General features: G+C 51.5%; 2 protein-coding genes across 3 annotated transcripts; one reads left to right on the forward strand and one right to left on the reverse strand.

Annotated features, from left to right (window-relative positions):
* Positions 1 to 8,405: 8,405 nt before the first annotated feature.
* On the forward strand, positions 8,406 to 10,669 carry CLDN7 (claudin 7). The gene is made up of 4 exons (XM_072821425.1): positions 8,406 to 9,089; positions 9,815 to 9,979; positions 10,101 to 10,185; positions 10,282 to 10,669. The coding sequence occupies exons 1-4, from the start codon at positions 8,867 to 8,869 to the stop codon at positions 10,442 to 10,444; spliced, it is 636 nt and encodes a 211-aa protein (XP_072677526.1). The 5' UTR covers positions 8,406 to 8,866; the 3' UTR covers positions 10,445 to 10,669.
* A 255-nt stretch (positions 10,670 to 10,924) lies between these two features.
* Positions 10,925 to 16,921, reverse strand: ELP5 (elongator acetyltransferase complex subunit 5). Of its 2 annotated transcripts, none has more exons than XM_072821407.1 (8): positions 16,730 to 16,921; positions 16,517 to 16,577; positions 16,344 to 16,424; positions 14,052 to 14,272; positions 12,756 to 12,901; positions 12,152 to 12,247; positions 11,929 to 12,029; positions 10,925 to 11,295 (listed from the first exon to the last, which is right to left on the reverse strand). In XM_072821407.1, exons 1-8 carry the CDS (start codon positions 16,770 to 16,772, stop codon positions 11,181 to 11,183), a joined length of 864 nt encoding a protein of 287 aa, XP_072677508.1. In that variant the 5' UTR covers positions 16,773 to 16,921; the 3' UTR covers positions 10,925 to 11,180. The 2 variants fall into 2 exon arrangements, with proteins under 2 accessions (XP_072677508.1, XP_072677507.1); XM_072821406.1 differs by having other exon boundaries at positions 12,756 to 12,937; positions 16,730 to 16,920.
* Between the last annotated feature and the right edge of the window lie 195 nt (positions 16,922 to 17,116).

Consider the following 17,116-nt stretch of genomic DNA (forward strand, 5'->3'; position numbering starts at 1 on the left):
GAGACACAGGCAGAGGAAGAAGCAGGCTCCATGCACCGGAAGCCCGATGTGGGACTCGATCCCGGGTCTCCAGGATCGCGCCCCGGGCCAAAGGCAGGCGCCAAACCGCTGCGCCACCCAGGGATCCCTATTTTATTTATTTATTCATGAGAATACACAGAGAGGAAAGAGAGAGAGGCAGAGACACAGGCAGAGGGAGAAGCAAGCTCCATGCAGGAAGCCTGACGTGGGACTCGATCCTGGGTCTCCAGGATCACGCCCTGGGCTGTAGGTGGCGCTAAACCGCTGAGCTACTGGGGCTGCCCCTTATTTTTATTTTATTTTACTTTATTTTATTTTATTTTTAATTTTTTTAATTTATTTATGATAGTCACACACACACACACACACACACACACACACACACACACACACAGAGGCAGAGACACAGGCAGAGGGAGAAGCAGGCTCCATGCACCGGGAGCCCGAAGTGGGATTCGATCTCGGGTCTCCAGGATCGTGCCCTGGGCCAAAGGCAGGTGCTAAACCACTGCGCCACCCAGGGATCCCCTTATTTTTATTTTAAAAGAGATTCTCGGGGATCCTGAATAAGGATTTGTGTGTGTGTGTGTGTGTGTTAACAGCTTTATTGAGGTGTTGACAAACAATAAACTCCACATGTGTTCAAATGTACAATTTGGTAAGTTTTGACAGATGTCTACACCCATGGAACTGTCATCAAGAGAATGAGCATATTCATCTTCCCCCGGCAAATTTCCTTGTATCTCTCTGTAATCCCTCCGCACCGCCCTTGCACCCCACCCTAAGCAGCCAGTGCTGTCCTTATAGAACACTTTGCATTTTCTGGAATTTCATGCAAATGGAAACATACAGAATTTACTCTATCTCTCTTTTTAAAAAAAGTTATTTATTTTAGAGAGAACAAGAGCACGAGTAAGGGGAGGGGCGGGGGGAGAAAGAAATCCCAGCAGACTACCTGCGGAGTGTGGAGCTGATCTCAATCTTGGGCTCCATCCCACCACCCTGAGATCATGACTTGAGCCGAAACCAAGAGTCAGCCACACAACCTACTGACCCGCCCAGGGGCCCCCAGATTGTACTGTTGTCTGGCCTCTTTCACTTTATGGATTTATTTTGAGATTCATATGTGTGGTTGTGTGTATCAAGAGTTCATTCCTTTTTATTCCTGAAGATTATTGATTCAATTATCAATAGTAGCCAGTCTGGTTACCCATTCACCTGTTGCTGTCATTTGGGTCACTTCCAGTTGTAGGCTCCTATGGATAAAACTGCCAGGACCATTCAGGTACAAGTCTTTGTATGGACACTGTGCTTGCATTACTCTTGGAAAAGAACTAGAACAACTAGATTATATTACAGACATATCTGTAAATTTGTATGAACCTGTTTTCTAAAGTGGTTGTACCATTTGTCATTCCCCTCAGCAAGGTGTGAGAATTTCTGTTTCTTCACACTCTCACTAACACTTGGGATGGTAAGGCCTTTAAAAGTCAGAATGGGGGGGGCCTGGGTGGCTCAGTCGGTTAAGTTTCTGACTCTTGGGGATCCCTGGGTGGCTCAGCAGTTTGGTGCCTGCCTTTGGCTCAGGGCGTGATCCCGGGGTCCTGGGATCGGGTCCCGCATTGGGCTCCCTGCGTGGAGTCTGCTTCTCCCTCTGCCTGTGTCTCTGCATCTCTCTGTGTGTCTCTCATGAATAAATAAATCAAATCTTTTAAAAAAAAGTTTCTGACTCTTGATTTAGGCTCAGGCCATGATCTCAGGGGTCATGAAATCAGCCCCACATCTTGTTCCCTGCTGGGCATGCAGTCTACTTAAGCTTCTCTCTCTCTCCGTCTGCCCCTCACTGCTCACATGCTCTCTATCAAAAACTAAAATAAGTAAAATTAAAGAAATAAAATAAGGGATCCTGGGTGGCTCAGTTGCTTGGGCGTCTGCCTTCTGGCTCATGTGACGGTCCTGAGGTTCTGGGATCAAGCCCCCACATGGGGCTCCCTGCTCTGTAGGGAGCCTGCTTCTCCCTCTCCCTCTGCTGCTCCCCCTGCTTGTGCTCTGTCTCCCTCTGGTGGTTAAAGAAATAAAATCTTTATAAATGAATAAATGAATAAATGAATAAATGAATAAATAAATAAATACCAGAATGGAGTATGAGATTTTAATCCAATAAATGAAAATTTCTTTGGATTTGTAATATTTCTCAGTTCAATGGATGAAAGATATGTCTTACTGCAGTTTCATCTGGTGACTTATGGTTTGGAAAATCTGTTGAAACACTTGTTAGCATCCTGGCTTTCTTCTCTTGTAAATGTCCTTGTTGTATACTCTGCTCCTTTTCTCTTGGGAGTTTTTTGTTTTTTAAGATTTTTTGTTTTTAAGATTCTTTTCTCTTGGGAGTTTTTTGTTTTTTAAGATTAAGAGGAAGAAGCAAGCTCTATGCAGGGACCCCGACGTGGGACTCGATCCCAGGTCTCCGGGATCATGCTCTGGGCTGAAGGCAGCGCTAAACCGCTGGGCCACCGGGGCTGCAGTCTTGGGAGTATTTTTCTTGTGACTGGCAAAAAGTTTTTTAAAAATGACATCAGGGGATGCTCAGATGGTTAAATATCTGCCTTTAGCTCAGGTTATGGTCTCTGGGTCCTGGGACTGAGTCTCATGTGGGGCTCATCAGGGAGCCTGCTCCCCTCTCTCCCCCTGCATCTCCTCCTGCTCATGCTGTGTCTCTCTCTCTATCTCAAATGAATAAATAAGATCTTTTAAAAAATGACATCTGTCCTTCGTCAGATTTGCACTTTGCAAATATTTTCTCTCATTCTGTCATCTGCCCTTTAATTATTCTTTGGTGAACTTCAATATAAATCCTTAAATAATAGATTTTCCCCTTATGGTTTGTGATTTGGAAAATTTGCAAATGTTTTGTTCCATCTCTGTACCACAAAACTGTTCTATTCTTTTGCATTTTATTTCAACAACTCTGCAGTTTTAGTCTTCATATTCAGGTGATATTTATTTATTTATTTATTTACTTACTTACTTATTTTTAAGTAACCATTAGGCTACATGTGGGGCTCGAACTCACCACCCCAAGATCAAGATCAAGAGTTCCATATTCTTGGATGCCTGGGTGGCTCAGTGGTTGAACGTCTGCCTTCAGCTCAGGTAGTGACCCCGGGGTCCAGGGTTTGAGTCCTGCATCGGGCTCCCCGCAGGGAGCCTGCTTCTCCCTCTGCCTGTTTCTCTGCCTCTCTCTATGTGTCTCATGAATAAATAAATAAAATCTCTAAAAAAAAAAAAGAAAAAAAAAAAAAGAAGAAGAGATGCATACTCTGCCAACAGAGCCAGCTGGGCATGCCTGTATTTGGGTCTTTTAAATCCATCTAGAGTGCTTCCTTGTTTTGTGTGCTAGGGATCCAATTTATTTTTCTCTTATTGAGCCACATTTACCACAAATTCTGATAAAGTGTCTACCTCTGAACTCCTACTGTGTTCCACTGGTGTATCCTTCCTTTCTTGCATGAATACTACACACTGTTATTGTTGTCATTTTTCATGATGCTTTGTAGCAAGTTTAAATTTCTGGAAGCCCAAGACCTTTCTTGTTACTCTTTCTTTTCAATGGTTATTTACCATTTGTGGTCTTTTACTGCTCCATACAAATTTGAGGGTAAAGTTATTGAGATATATATATATATATATTTTAAAAGATTTATTTATTTATTTATTTATTTATTTATTTATTTATTTATGAGAGAGAGAGAGGAAGAGACACAGGCGGAGGGAGAAGCAGGCTCCATGCAGGGAGCCCGATCTGGGACTCTATCCCGGGATTCCAGGATTGCGCCCTGGGCCAAAGGCAGGCGCCAAGCTGCTGAGACACCCAGGTATCCCCTATTGAGATATTTTTAATTTTTTTTTTTAACTTTTCAAAAAAAAATTTTTTTTTTGAAAAGAACTTATTTATTTAGCCATGAGAGACACAGAGACACAGGCAGAGGGAGAACTGGGCTCCTCACAGGGAGCCAGATGCCGGACTTGATCCCAGGACCCCGGGATCACGCCCTGAGCCCCACGAGGCGTCCCTATTTCCCTGTAGTATTGGTCAAGACCTCTGGGACTTTGTCCAAACAAAAGGGATAACAGTGACCTTCTTTGTCTTTTTACCAAAAATAAAAGAGATGAGTATACTTCTTTATCAGGTATACAAATTTCCTTTCTAATCTTTGTTTGCTAAAAGTTCTTATCATCAGTAGGTGTTGGACCTTATCAAATGCTTTTTAAAATTACCAATTGAGGGGATCCCTGGGTGGCTCAGCGATTTAGCGCCTGCGTTTGGCCCACGGTGTGATCCTGGAGTCCCAGGATCGAGCCCCACATCAGGCTCCCTGCATGGAGCCTGCTTCTCCCTCTGCCTATGTCTCTGCCTCTCTCTCTCTCTCTCTCTGTCTCTCATGAATAAATAAATAAAATCTTTAATTAAAAAAAAGAAAATTATATGGTTATCTCAATTGCTAATTTTATTTTTTTAGGCTTACTTTCCTTCTTTCCCAATTTATATCCACAATATAACACATAAAACATTCTCTCTTTTTTTTTAATTTTTATTTATTTATGATAGTCACAGAGAGAGAGAGAGAGGCGCAGAGACACAGGCAGAGGGAGAAGCAGGCTCCATGCACCGGGAGCCCGATGTGGGATTCGATCCCGGGTCTCCAGGATCGCGCCCTGGGCCAAAGGCAGGCACCAAACCGCTGCGCCACCCAGGGATCCCTACATAAAACATTCTCATGCAAATATATTAAATCATTTCTCTCTGTTCTTAGCAAAATCCCAATCCTGGTTAAGTTCGCCCATCCATCTATTTGCTCCTTGAACCCAACCATTCACCTGAAGCTACTAGAGCAAAATAACCACAGTGATGTTGACTGGTCACACTTTAACTCAGTGGCTCTTAACTGGGACCCATTTTGCCTGTCCCTTCATTTGGACATTTGGCAATGTGTCTGGAGCCATTTTAGATTGTCACACTGGGGCACAGAGGAGGGTTCTACAGCATCTCATCAGTGCAAGTCAACAATGCTGCTAAATGTCCTATAATGTACAGGACAGTCACCTACAACAAAGAATTATCTGCTCCTGGGGCGCCTGGGTGGCTCAGTTGGCTAAGCATCTGCCTTCATGCCTCAGCTCATGATCCTGGAGTCCTGGGATTGAGCCCCACATTGGGCTCCCTGGTCAGGGGGGTGTCTGCTTTTCCCTCTGCTCCACCCCACCTCATGCTTGTGCGTGCTCTCTCTCTCTCTCTTTCTCAAATAAATAAATAAATAAATAAATAAATAAATAAATAAATAAAATCTTTTTTAAAAATTCAAAAAAAATTATCTGGCTCCAAATGTCAAAGGTACTGGGGTTGAGAGATCCTGCTTTAAATTAATACTACAAAGTTGCAAAGGCTAAATCGACATGGGATTCCAGCACTTGGACATTCCCTTTACCTACAACATGGTCTTTTCTCTCAGCTGGCTCCTTATTTTATGGTGACTTCCTGGGAAGTTCTCCCTGATGTCTAGAGTGGACCCAACCTCATCACACTGCCCGTCTTATTGCCTTTAAAACATGCACCATGTTCTTTTTGTCCCTGTGGTCTGTTTCCTCCCTCTAGAATCTAAGTGACATGAGTGCAGTGTCCTCATCTCTCCTGTTTCGGCGTCAAGCATGGTGTCTGGTACGTTATCCAGGAACACGGAAAATATCTGCTGAGCAAGTAAATGAAGATATTGTTCACTTTTTGTTTCTTCATTCGTTCATCAAATATTTATTGGCGATAAACCCAGACACATCGACAGTGGGAGACTGACATTGAATAAATAATCACGCAGAGTAAATAGTCTGAAACCATGATATGATAAGAATTTTGAAAGTTAAAGCTGGAGTAGTGGTGATATGACTCAGTCTGGGGCGGGGTGGTCAGGCCAGGCTTTCCAGGAGAAGTGATATATAAGCTGATCCCTCAGGGATGAGTCGGGTAGAGGAAGGCAGGTCAGGAGCACAGAGAAAAGCATCTAGGCATAGGGAACAGAGTGTGTGAAGGGTACTTTGGTGGGCGGGAAAGTAATAGATGTCAGAGGTGGAGAGAAGGCCAGTGGGGCTGAGGCCCGGTCTGATAAGCCACAATATGGCCTTTATTTGCCAAATCCATGGAGCAAGAGGAGCAGAGGCATGACATTGGAAGATTTTACTGATTTAAAAAAAAAGATTTTTATTTATTTGAGAGAGAGAGAGAGAGAGCAAGCAAGCACAAGTAGGAAGAGCAGTACCAGCTGAGCAGGGAGCCCCACGTGGAACTCGATCCCAAGACCCGGGGATCATGACCTGAGCTGAAGGCAGATGCTCCACCGACTGAACCACCTGGCCACTTCAATTTCAAGGATTTTAAATTTATTTTTTTAAAGATTTGATTCATTTATTCATGAGAGACACACAGAGAAAGGCAGAGACACAGGCAGTGGGAGAAGCAGGCTCCCTGCGGAGAGCCCGATGAGGGACTTGATCCCAGGACCCTGGGATCATGCCCTGAGTCGGAGGCAGACACTCACTCACCAAGCCACCTGAGTGCCCCGATTTTAAGGATTTTAAACTGAAAGTAGCAAGACCTAAGTTTGAAACACACACACACAAGTTTCCTTCTGGATAATGGATTTTGGAAGGAAAAGCAGGGAAGCAGGGATGCTGGTTTGGAGGCACTGGTGGTACGCAGGCAGGGGGTGACAGTGGGTGGGCCTGAGGTAGTGGCAGTGAGCTTGGAGACAAACTGGATATAGGATGGTAACAAGAAACATATCATTTTGGAGCCGGAAAGCACCTTAACAAAACCCAACTCACCATTAATCAAAAAAGTAGAAAAATAAAAACGAACAACAAAGAACTCATCGAAGTCTGCATTTTGTAGAAGTGCAGGGAGATGAGCTCAGTCCCGGGGCCCTTTAATATTTTTACTGCATAAAAGGAGAGCCTTACGGAGAAATGTTTCAAAGGGGGAAGACAAACGGAAAATGGGAGAGAGTGGAGGTAAAGAGAAAGAGAAATGGAGAAGAAGATGGGAAGGTGTGAGTCCAGGAGTGGGAGCAGAGGAGAGGAGGGTGCAGAGGGCTCTGGGCGAGGGGGCAGGGGTGTGGTGCGGCTGGGCTCCCGAGAAGGGGCTCCAAGGGCGACTCAGAAGGGGTGCGGAATGGGACGGAGGAAAGGCAGGCAGGGGAGATGACACGAGGCGAGGGCGGGATGAGCTATTGGAGACACTCAGTAGAGATGTCCACAGGGCGGTGGGGGCAACAGTCTGGGAAGCGTGGGAACAGAAGCCCAAGGGCCACCTGGGGTTCTGAGGGCCGCATCCAAGGCCACCGGGGAGCTGGGTGTTGGGGAGACAGTGCCGCCAGAGGATGGGAAGAGCGCAGTCAGGTCTGGGCTCGAAGGAAAAGGAAACGTGTAGTAGGGCTGGAGGGAGGGGGAAGCCAGAAAGTGGATGGGTTCTGGAAAGATTCCAAGGGAGGGGAATGACAGGTGTGGCCAAGAATCTGACCCAGGCCTTACCCTGCTCCCCACCCTCTGCTGAACTTCTGGCCTCCGAGTTTTTGTCCTTTTGCTAGGAAGGAGCCTCGAGGCAGGGGGGACGGTGATCGCCGGTGGGGGTGGGGCGCAAAGGGCCCAGGCAAGAGTTGTGTCAGGGATAGAGATTGGTTCGGAGAGCCACGAAGATGGGGGTATCGGGGCGCCCTGCCTGGGAGCAGGATGTCAGCAGTGGGGCAGCACAGAAGGAGGTGGGCAGCGGGCGCAGGGCGGTGGCTCTGGGTATGGAGACTCCCAGGAGGGTGCCGAAGGCAGCAGGGTTCTGAGGATTGGAGCTGGGGCTCCTGAAGCTGGGGACGGTTGGGATAGCCAACTGAAAAAAAAAGAGCAGAGGGTGGGGGTGAAAGTAGGGCAGGGCCAGGTATACACCTCGAGTAGAAACCAAGAGTCCCTGCGGGAGGGGGGAGGGTAGGAGGAGAGAAGGAGCCCAGAGCGTCCCTCCACAGCTCTGGTTCCATAGTACCCAGGCTCACCTGCTGGGGAGAGGGGAGGGGGCACCCTGGCTCCCGAGGGAAGTCCTGTCTCGAGGGGCTGACTTCGAGCGTGGAACTCCCAAGAAGCCTCCACCTCCTCCCCACCAGCGGCCCGAGCCGGGCCAGAGAAGGGGCGTGACCCTGGCGCTCATGTTTCTTCCTCTTCACCTGGGCCCGGAGGGGTGGGGGCCAGGACTTCCGGCTCAGGTGAGTGTCCCTTTGGTGACGTCAGGTCACCCTCGGCCGCCCCTCCGGTCCCGCCTGCCCCGCGCTCCCGGTGCCCGCGGGGGCGCGCCCCTGACGCCCTACATATACTCAGGTGCGCCGCACCTGTCCGCCCGCACCTGGCTGCTCGCGGCTGAGCAGCCTCGCCCTCTCCCTGCAGCCCCAGGTCTCCCGCCCAGGGCACTTTGGGGACCTCCAGCCTCCAGGACGGCGCGGACACTGCCCGACTGCCTTTTGTGTGAGTAGGGTCGCCCAGAGCGCCGGAGGGGACCGCCCGGCCTTCGCGGATCGCTCTTTGGACCGCCGGTCCTCGAGCGGAGCCTCTTCCTCCAGCTGAGACCCTCGCCCCGCCGGAAGGATCGATTTATTTTCTCCGGGTGACAAAAAGATTTGGGACCACCGACCCAAACCTTCTCTTTGGGTGACTTAAGACTCCGCCGCAAGTTGTCTTTCCGTGGGGCCGCCCCCCAAATTTGCTTTGTTTCACCGCAGGGTCGCCCACCCGGCGTCCCCAACCTCATCCGAGGGCGAACATGGCCAACTCGGGCCTGCAGCTGCTGGGCTTCGCCCTGGCCCTGGTGGGCTGGGCGGGCCTGGTGGCGAGCACCGCCATCCCGCAGTGGCAGATGAGCTCGTACGCGGGCGACAACATCATCACGGCCCAGGCCATGTACAAGGGGCTGTGGATGGAGTGCGTGACGCAGAGCACCGGCATGATGAGCTGCAAAATGTACGACTCGGTGCTGGCCCTGTCGGGTAAGGCCGCGGGGCCGACGGGGCCGACGGGGCCGACGGGGCGGCCGAGCCGGGCGGGGTGTGGGGTGCGGGCTGCCGCGGCCCGACGCCCGGGGTTGCTGGGGAGCGGGTGGGGAGGAGGAAGCGGAAGCGGCCGCGGCGGGCAGGGGCGCGGGAGGGCCGCGGGCCCGGGTTCCAGCGGCTGCTCGTCGGCCTGCGCGCCCCTTGGACCCTCCCCCGCCGCCCCGCGCAGGTGGCGGCCTCCGCCTCCCGCCCTTTTCTCCCGGACAAAAGGTGGCGCGCGGCGGAGGCCGCAGGGTCGGCGAGGGGCCGTGCGCTCCGTCAGACGGGCCGCCGGCGGCGGCCTGTAATCTTATCGGCCGATTAGCTGAAGCCACAAACCCGGTGGCCACGATAGCGGGGTCAGCGCTGGGCCGCGGGCCAGACCGTGTGGCCCGCGGGGGTCTCCGGCCACCGCCTCCGCTCCCTCCGCTGGGCCCGTCCTCCCCTTCCCCCCAAACCCCGGGCAGTTTCATCGAAACCCTTGCGCCCCGGGCGGGTCCCATGGCCGGGAGAGGGCGGGGCGGGGCGGGAAGGCCGCGGAGCCGGGAGGGGCAGGATCCACCGGCTCGGTCCGAGGCCGCCGCCGGAGGGGCCCCAGGCTGGAGGGGCCCCCGGCTGGCGGCCCGAAGGCGGGAGCCGCGCACACTTCCCGCAGTGAGGGCGTCCTAACCCCTGCTCCGCAGCGGCCTTGCAGGCCACCCGTGCCCTGATGGTGGTGTCCCTGGTGCTGGGATTCCTGGCCATGTTTGTGGCCACGATGGGCATGAAGTGTACCAACTGTGGGGGAGACGACAAAGTGAAGAAGGCCCGAATAGCTATGACCGGAGGCATCATTTTCATTGTGGGAGGTGAGCAACAGGCCCCAGGTGGGCTCAAGGGCCTTCCCCTTGTGTCCTGGAGTGAGGGTGCACCAGGTGCTGGTTTGGGGTCACCTAATACACCCGAACCACTGAACCACTCTATCTCCAGGTCTTGCTGCCTTGGTAGCCTGCTCCTGGTACGGCCACCAGATTGTCACGGACTTCTACAACCCCCTGGTCCCCATGAATATTAAGTAAGTATGAGAGCCTTGCCTCTTGAGGGGACATAGGTCTACGTTCCTGGTGTCTGGAAAGGCAGGATTTCTGACCCCAACCCCCTCTCTCCGTAGGTACGAGTTTGGTCCTGCCATCTTCATTGGCTGGGCAGGGTCTGCTCTGGTCATTCTGGGAGGTGCCCTGCTCTCTTGCTCCTGTCCTGGGAGCGAGAGCAAAGCTGGGTACCGTGCACCCCGCTCCTACCCTAAGCCCAACTCTGCCAAGGAGTACGTGTGAGCTGGGACCCCCCCCCAGCCCCAGCCTGGCAGCCTCTGGTGTGCCCAGGTGCTGAAATGACCTGGGGGGCAGAGCTCAGCCCATGGGTGGGGTGTGGAACTGGAGCCTCGCCTCATCACCCCGCACACCATGTACAGTTCCCAGGGTGGGGGTGGGGTGGGGTGGGGGAGACAAAAAGGGAGGATGTGCTTTTTGTACAGTAATAAAAAAAGTATGTTTTGGAAAGTACGTTTCTTTTTTTTCCCCGTCAGGGCCTTTACTTTCTTCCACCCCAAATCTTTGCGGGGAACCTGGAACCTTTAAATGTGCCGGCTTCCGCTTAAAACATGTACTGTTCTCTCTGCGCCACTGTTCCTTGTCACTCAGGCCCCAACACTGCCCACTGACTCTAGAAGACTGAGGTGCTTGGCTTCCCTCACCTCTTCCCATTCTTCAGTCCCTTCCACTCCCAATTCTTGTTTGAACAGCTACCAAAGCTGCTTTTTCAGTAGAAAAATAAAAATTTTATTACGTGGGGAGGGGAGGGGTTCCCATTTTCTTCACCTTCCCCTAACACCCCCCTCCCCACCTTTTGTCCTGATGGGAAGCTACTCTGACTTACGGGTCACGGGGCAGGGCCCCCACACCAGGGAACAAGGTGGGGGCAGGGACAGGGCAAGGCCAAAGCAAACAGCCAAAGGATGGTTATGGGTCCAAGGTCTTTCCCCTCCAATTCTAGGCCAGTCCAACCCGCCAGTCAAACATCCAGGTCATCATCTGGGTCCTCTTGGTCCAAGTCATCATACACATCCGGCTCATAGAAGATGTTGCTGGTAGCCTGACTTGGCCCAGGACGCAGGAGAGCCTGCTGCCTGAGGACAGAGAAGGGGAGAATTGGTGTTGGTGAGGGTGGGTGATGGGTCACATCTGTGTACTCTTCCAGGTGACTGACTCCCTCCTCTTTGCCCTCCAGGTTTTCTTGCTCTGAGTCCCTTTCCCCAACCTCCCCGTTTAGTTAGTACCAAAGCACCATTTGGTACGGGATAGAGACTCTCATACCGCTCTCCTAATGACACTCACGTTCTTAGCAGCTTGAGGGCAGGGATCCTGCCACTCTTGCTTCACCCACCCACACACTGGGCAGAGAACAGCAGGCATATACTGAAGTCATTATTAACCTGTCTTTGCCACACCCATCTAGCTTCCTGTCCTCCCAGCACTCTTGTCTAGAGATCTGTAGGGCCACTTCCCCGGAGTCTGGGCTGGCCAGCCTCAGATTGCTCTGTGACCCTAGGCTCCAATGCACAGAAAAAAGACATAAAGGCCCCTTTGCCTTGTTGGGAGTATGAGTGGATAGCGAACCACTCCCCAGACTTGTCTCTGGAGGTGGACTTCAGCCCCTATGAAGTCTGGGAGGTTAATCAATAACTAGCTATCACTCCCATCCCAAGCCCACATGTGGGGCTCTACTCAAGAACCCAGGTGCCTAGCGCCCCCAACCTTACTTTTCAGAGCTGAACTGGAAGGGCAGTGTCAGGCTGTCTTTGGCTTCTCTCTCTTTCTTGGACAGGTTAAGGTTAAAGGTCAAATGAGTTGTGGGCTCCACCTGTAGGTACAAAGGATGCTGCCACTCTGCCTCAATGTTGGAATCCCTGACCACCCCCAACCTCTGCAGGTTTTATTCTTCCATCTCCATTCCCTTATTCTGGCCCTGGCACCCCTAGATACCGGGGGTATGTGAGGATCTGGGTGGGGCTGGGATTCTAGCAGGGGTCCCTCTTGGAGATCTAGGCTGAAGTCAGGCAGGATGGAGAAACATTGAGTCTGGGGAGAAAAAAGAGTATTAACAGAAAGGTGTTTTCCACCCTATGAACCAAACAAGGGAGAACTTGGATCTAATGGCCCCAGGCCCCGATCTTCTATGTAATGGGCTGCTTACGGCACCTGCTCTTCCCTCCTCAGCCCTCCTTCCAACCACTCCATCGGGACTCATTCCTCCTCCCCCAGGAACTGTTTCCAGTCTTTCCTCCTTTGCCGTTTCTTGGAAGCTGACACCTCTTCTTGGTTAAGCTCACGGAATCCGAGTCAGGAAACCTTGACTTCAAATCCCGGCTCTACCAGTTACTCTTTGGAGCTCTGGGTAACCTTCCCCAAGCTGCTAAATGGGTATAATAAAACAATCGACCTGACGGGGTAGCTGTGAAGATTGAGGAAAATGACAAAACGATGAATGCAGGAAGTACTTCATCATGTCAGCTCTTACTGCTTTTCCCATCCGAACGCCCCTTGTGGGTGACCCCAACCTCCAGTGCTCGCCTGGGGTTCTCCTGACCTGGTGGGTTGGGTGCTGGCGGGGCCTCTGACAGAGGATGTGGGCCAAGGCCTGGCCTGCTGTCCCACTCAGGGTCACTTCAGTCTGGGCCAGGCTGCTCAATGCTCCCATGGGGCCTGGGCCATGAAGCTCCATGTGTAGCAGGCCTAGAACACGGACAGGCTCCACGGGGGGGCTGCCACCTGGAGGGGCAGAAGGGTAGGGCGCGAAGGGCAGTGGGGAACCTGCAGGACAGCGGCCTGGAATCCCACAGTAAGGCAGGAGCACACGAGGTGAGGCCCACCTTCCATGGCGCCTCTGCCAGTCCTGCCTCCCCCGGGCTCGTCTCACCTCACTCCTTCAGCCCTCACCTCACCAGGGCCAATCTGATCACGGCCCACGCTGACCTCAGTCCTAGCAGCCTCTTCCTCACGGCCTTCAGGATGCGGTTAACACCTTCCCCCTCTGATCTCTGCCTCATCTCTGATGCACAGAGCTACTTGCAGGCTTTGGAACTATACACTAGGATCCCAGTTGGATCCACTCCCCAGGGGATCCTTTGGCTCCCTCCCTTTCTGGGCGCATCTACCACGTGTCAACACACTGTACCAGATACTTTCACGTTTTAATCCTTATGAGGGCCAGCATTTTTAGGTTGAACCACGTGAAATTGCTACCACTTGACGTCTGTCCCTATCTGACCTGCAGAAACAGTATTAGGATGAACCATCTAGAATTGCTATCAATTCACCCCCCCCCCATCCTTTTATAGAGCAAACTCAAACACTGAGATATCAAACACCTTAACACCAAACTGGGTGTCCGGCTCCAAAGTCCACTGCAGAACCCACAGGATACTTCAGGCTAGTGCCAGGGCCCCTGGCCTGGCCAAATTTGCCTAGCCAACTGCTTGCTCTTTAGGACACGTCTTTCCTCAAAACATACTGCCTGTTCCTCTATCGTCATGGCTGTTATCAGACTATCTAGTAATTGCTTATTTACCTGTCTATATCCTTTATGGAACTTTGAGTGGGAATCTGACTACACTCAGCCTTTATCTTCCTATCATCTACTATTGTACCTGACATATTACATGATATCGTATCTGTTCAATGAACGAAACCAATGAGTAAGAAAGAACTTCGCGAAAAAATAAAGTCATCAGTAGATGGCAATCGTGGCAGTCTAGAATGAAAACAATTATTAGAGATAGAATAAGGCCCAACTGGAAATTTCTAATATGGTTTTTCTTAGGATGGAAAAGGGCTTGTTCCTTGGCAGGGGAAGGCATATAAGAAGAACGAAGGGGAGTCTCACCAAGGGGGGAATGCTGCTGGCTCAAGGCACACAGGGCTTGGCAGAGGGTGGTACAGGGGAGGTGCAGCAGCAGCCAGCTCAGTGAATCGAGAGCAATGGTGACAGGACCAGGCTCTGTCCTTCTGCACAGGGCTCGCAAGGCTCCCAGGGGTCCCCCTGGAAGGGCTTCTCCAGCCTGTGACCAGTTGAAGGGGTCTCTGAAGAGATCATGGTAAACCAGCCTGCAGAGGGAAAACAGGAAATAACTTAATACTGCCCTCCTTCCCTCAGTCCTGACTTCACCCTGTGATCTTCAGGGCTCTAGTCTTCTGACTTAATATCCTAAATATCAGTGGAAGGTAACACTGAAAGATAGAACGTCGTGATTGATAGCATAGACTTTGGCGTCACAAAGCCTTGAGCTCCAAGGTTGGCTTTACTATGTACCCAAAGTCACCTGATAAATTAATGTGAGATTGGGTTCTGTTTGTAGAATAGAGATACCGCACCACTTGATCTTTACAACAATGCCTGACACATAGTAAATGCTTCATAAATATTTGCTATCATCATCAAAATCAACTATTTCCTGAGTAGTGCTTAAAACGTATCATTCCTTGGAAAGAGAAAGAGAAGGCAACACGACACGTGGTTCCTGCTGATAAAACAGCTTAGAGAACATAAGAATTAAGTCACTCGGAACTACGTACTAATACAATAGCAGTGCAGATAAAGGAGTCTGGCATGGGTTAGAAATCCCGGGATTTCGGGGATCCCTGGTGGCTCAGCGGTTTAGCGCCTGCCTTTGGCCCAGGGCATGATCCTGGAGACCCGGGATCAAGTCCACATCAGGCTCCCTGCATGGAGCCTGCTTCTCCTTCTGCCTGTGTCTCTGCCTCTCTCTCTCATGAATAAATGAAATCTTAAATAAAAAAAAAAATCCTGGGATTTTTAAGGATTCATGGTGGTCGAACTCCTTCCCAGACACCTCCTATCTTTTGCTTCTCTTATGCCATTTTAACATAATTTATCCCAAGATCTGATTCAAAATTAGGGTTGAACAGACAGATGTAATCTAATGAGCTCTCCAGACCGAATAGTAGTCTTTGCAAGCAGGCACATGGGTGGGTTCAGGAGCCTCCTGACCTCCTCACTACATCAGTCTGTAACTCCTGGAAATTCCACCTGCTGGGGTCCTTTTACACTTGTCCTTTGAGCACACCCTGAAAACTGCAGGGGTTATCCTCCTGGTTGATCTCCAGGCTGTCCCCTTCTGTCTCCATATCAGCCACTGGAGTAGTCTAACAGGTATGATGTTATCAGTCTCCTCCCAAATTTCAAAAGGACTCTCACTGCCTTTAGGATAACATCTGAACTCCTCTCCATGCTAACAACCTTTACTACAAGGTACCTTTTTATCTGTATGGACTCAGGAAGCTCTTCCACCTCCCACAAACAGCATGCTTTCACATACATCCCTAATTTTGCACAGGCTGTTTCCTCTGCCTCTAGAACAAACTGCTCAGAAGCTTGCAGCTAGGTAGAGTTGATGCAAGTTTGGAATCTATGTCCGGATTGATCATCATGATATTCTGAATAACCCAAAAAAGGTAGAGTATATTCATTTTACTTAAAAAGATTTTATTTTTGGGTGCCTGGGTAAGCTTAGTCGGTTAAGCACCTGCCTTCGGCTCCAGTCATAGTCATAGGTCCTGGGATGGAGCCCCATGTCCAAATCTCTGCTCAGCAGGGAGTCTGCTTCTCCTTTGCCTTTTCCCCTTGCTCATGATCTCTCATTCTCAAATAAATAAAATCTTAAAAAAAGAGACAGGCAGAGGCATAAGCAGGAGAAGCAGGCTCCCTGCAGGGAACCTGATGAGGGACTGGGTCCCAGGACCTGGATCACAACCTGAGCGAAAGGCAGATACTCAACCACTGAGTCACCCAGACGCCCCAAAATTTTATCTTTAAGTAATATCTACACCCAAGGTGGTGCTGGAACTCACAACTCTGGGACTGAGAGTCACAGGCACTGCCCACTGAGCCAGCCAGGCCCCCGGAACATATTCATTCTCATCTTCCAGGACACTAAACTCACAGCCTTTTATCACGCTCTATTTCTCTCTCAGCTTCTACGGTCTATTCTCTGGATTCTCCAGATACTCACCACTCCTCACCTCTCAGGAATCTCCGCCTCCTGAAAGCCCCTTACCCACACCTCCGATGCCTATCTGCACACCAGGTCCTGCGCTTGCTGCTGTAGACGGATGTCCTGAAGAGACCCCACACCCAAGGCACTCTCTCCCAACGTACCGGCTGTTGATACTGGAGTCGAAACCTTCACGAAACTCGTCCTCGCTCACTTCACAGCCCAGGATGTGGACTTGCTCCCCACTACGGCAGAGATGGATTGTCACGGAGTGGGGCCGGCCTTCCCTCGCCCTCCTCCGTCAGGGACTTCGGGGGAGAAGCTGCGGGATACTCACCACAGCGCCGATTTCTTGACAAGCGCCTTCAAGAGACTGCGCCCCTCCCACTCCACGGAGTCTGGGGACAGCAGGGGAAGGAGAAACATGAGAGCATGAGAACGCGGACGTTTCCGTCCCTGGAGACCACCCCTGGTCTAGGACGCATGGCGCCTCCTTTCCGCTTCCGCCCCGGGAGCCCGGCTCGGAACCCCCTGTACCGCAGGCCCTCACCCCGCAGCAGCACCAGGCCGCCCAGACCCCACACAGACTCCATCTCCAAGGTGCGTCGGGACCCTTGTCCGGCGCCCTTTGATGCTGTCACGGCCCACAGCCCCGCCCCCTCCAGGAGAAAGGGGCGGGGCCCCCATGAATCCTCCCTCCACTGAGACACAGCCTAGTCTGGAATGAAAGGTGATTATGTGCAATATCCCAGGGGGGGCTCACGCGGAGGGGCCTCTCCCGAGCGCCGGAGCACAGACGCCGGACATTTTTTCCACGATTAGGGCCCGAAGAGCCGTTGGGGCAGTTGTCGGTGGGAGGGGGAGGACGCCGCACGCGCCCGTCAGCCCGCCCGCCCCTCGGTGGCCAGTGATGTCACCCCGCCCCGCCCCCGCCGCT

This window comes from Canis lupus, chromosome 3 (assembly GCF_048164855.1).
Source record: "Canis lupus baileyi chromosome 3, mCanLup2.hap1, whole genome shotgun sequence".
NCBI classification, from domain to species: domain Eukaryota; kingdom Metazoa; phylum Chordata; class Mammalia; order Carnivora; family Canidae; genus Canis; species Canis lupus.

Excerpts from the sequence above, each read along its gene's own strand:
- ELP5 (XM_072821406.1), bottom strand. The coding sequence starts at position 16,772 with ATGGAGTCTGTGTGGGGTCTGGGCGGCCTGGTGCTGCTGCGGG. Across the intron at positions 16,578-16,729 it reads CGGCCTGGTGCTGCTGCGGG|ACTCCGTGGAGTGGGAGGGG; the intron begins GTGAGGGCCTGC and ends TGCTGTCCCCAG. Across the intron at positions 12,248-12,755 it reads GCCAGCACCCAACCCACCAG|ACTCAATGTTTCTCCATCCT; the intron begins GTCAGGAGAACC and ends TTTTCTCCCCAG.
- CLDN7 (XM_072821425.1), top strand. The coding sequence starts at position 8,867 with ATGGCCAACTCGGGCCTGCAGCTGCTGGGCTTCGCCCTGGCCCTGGTG. Across the intron at positions 9,090-9,814 it reads CTCGGTGCTGGCCCTGTCGG|CGGCCTTGCAGGCCACCCGT; the intron begins GTAAGGCCGCGG and ends CCTGCTCCGCAG. Across the intron at positions 9,980-10,100 it reads CATCATTTTCATTGTGGGAG|GTCTTGCTGCCTTGGTAGCC; the intron begins GTGAGCAACAGG and ends CTCTATCTCCAG.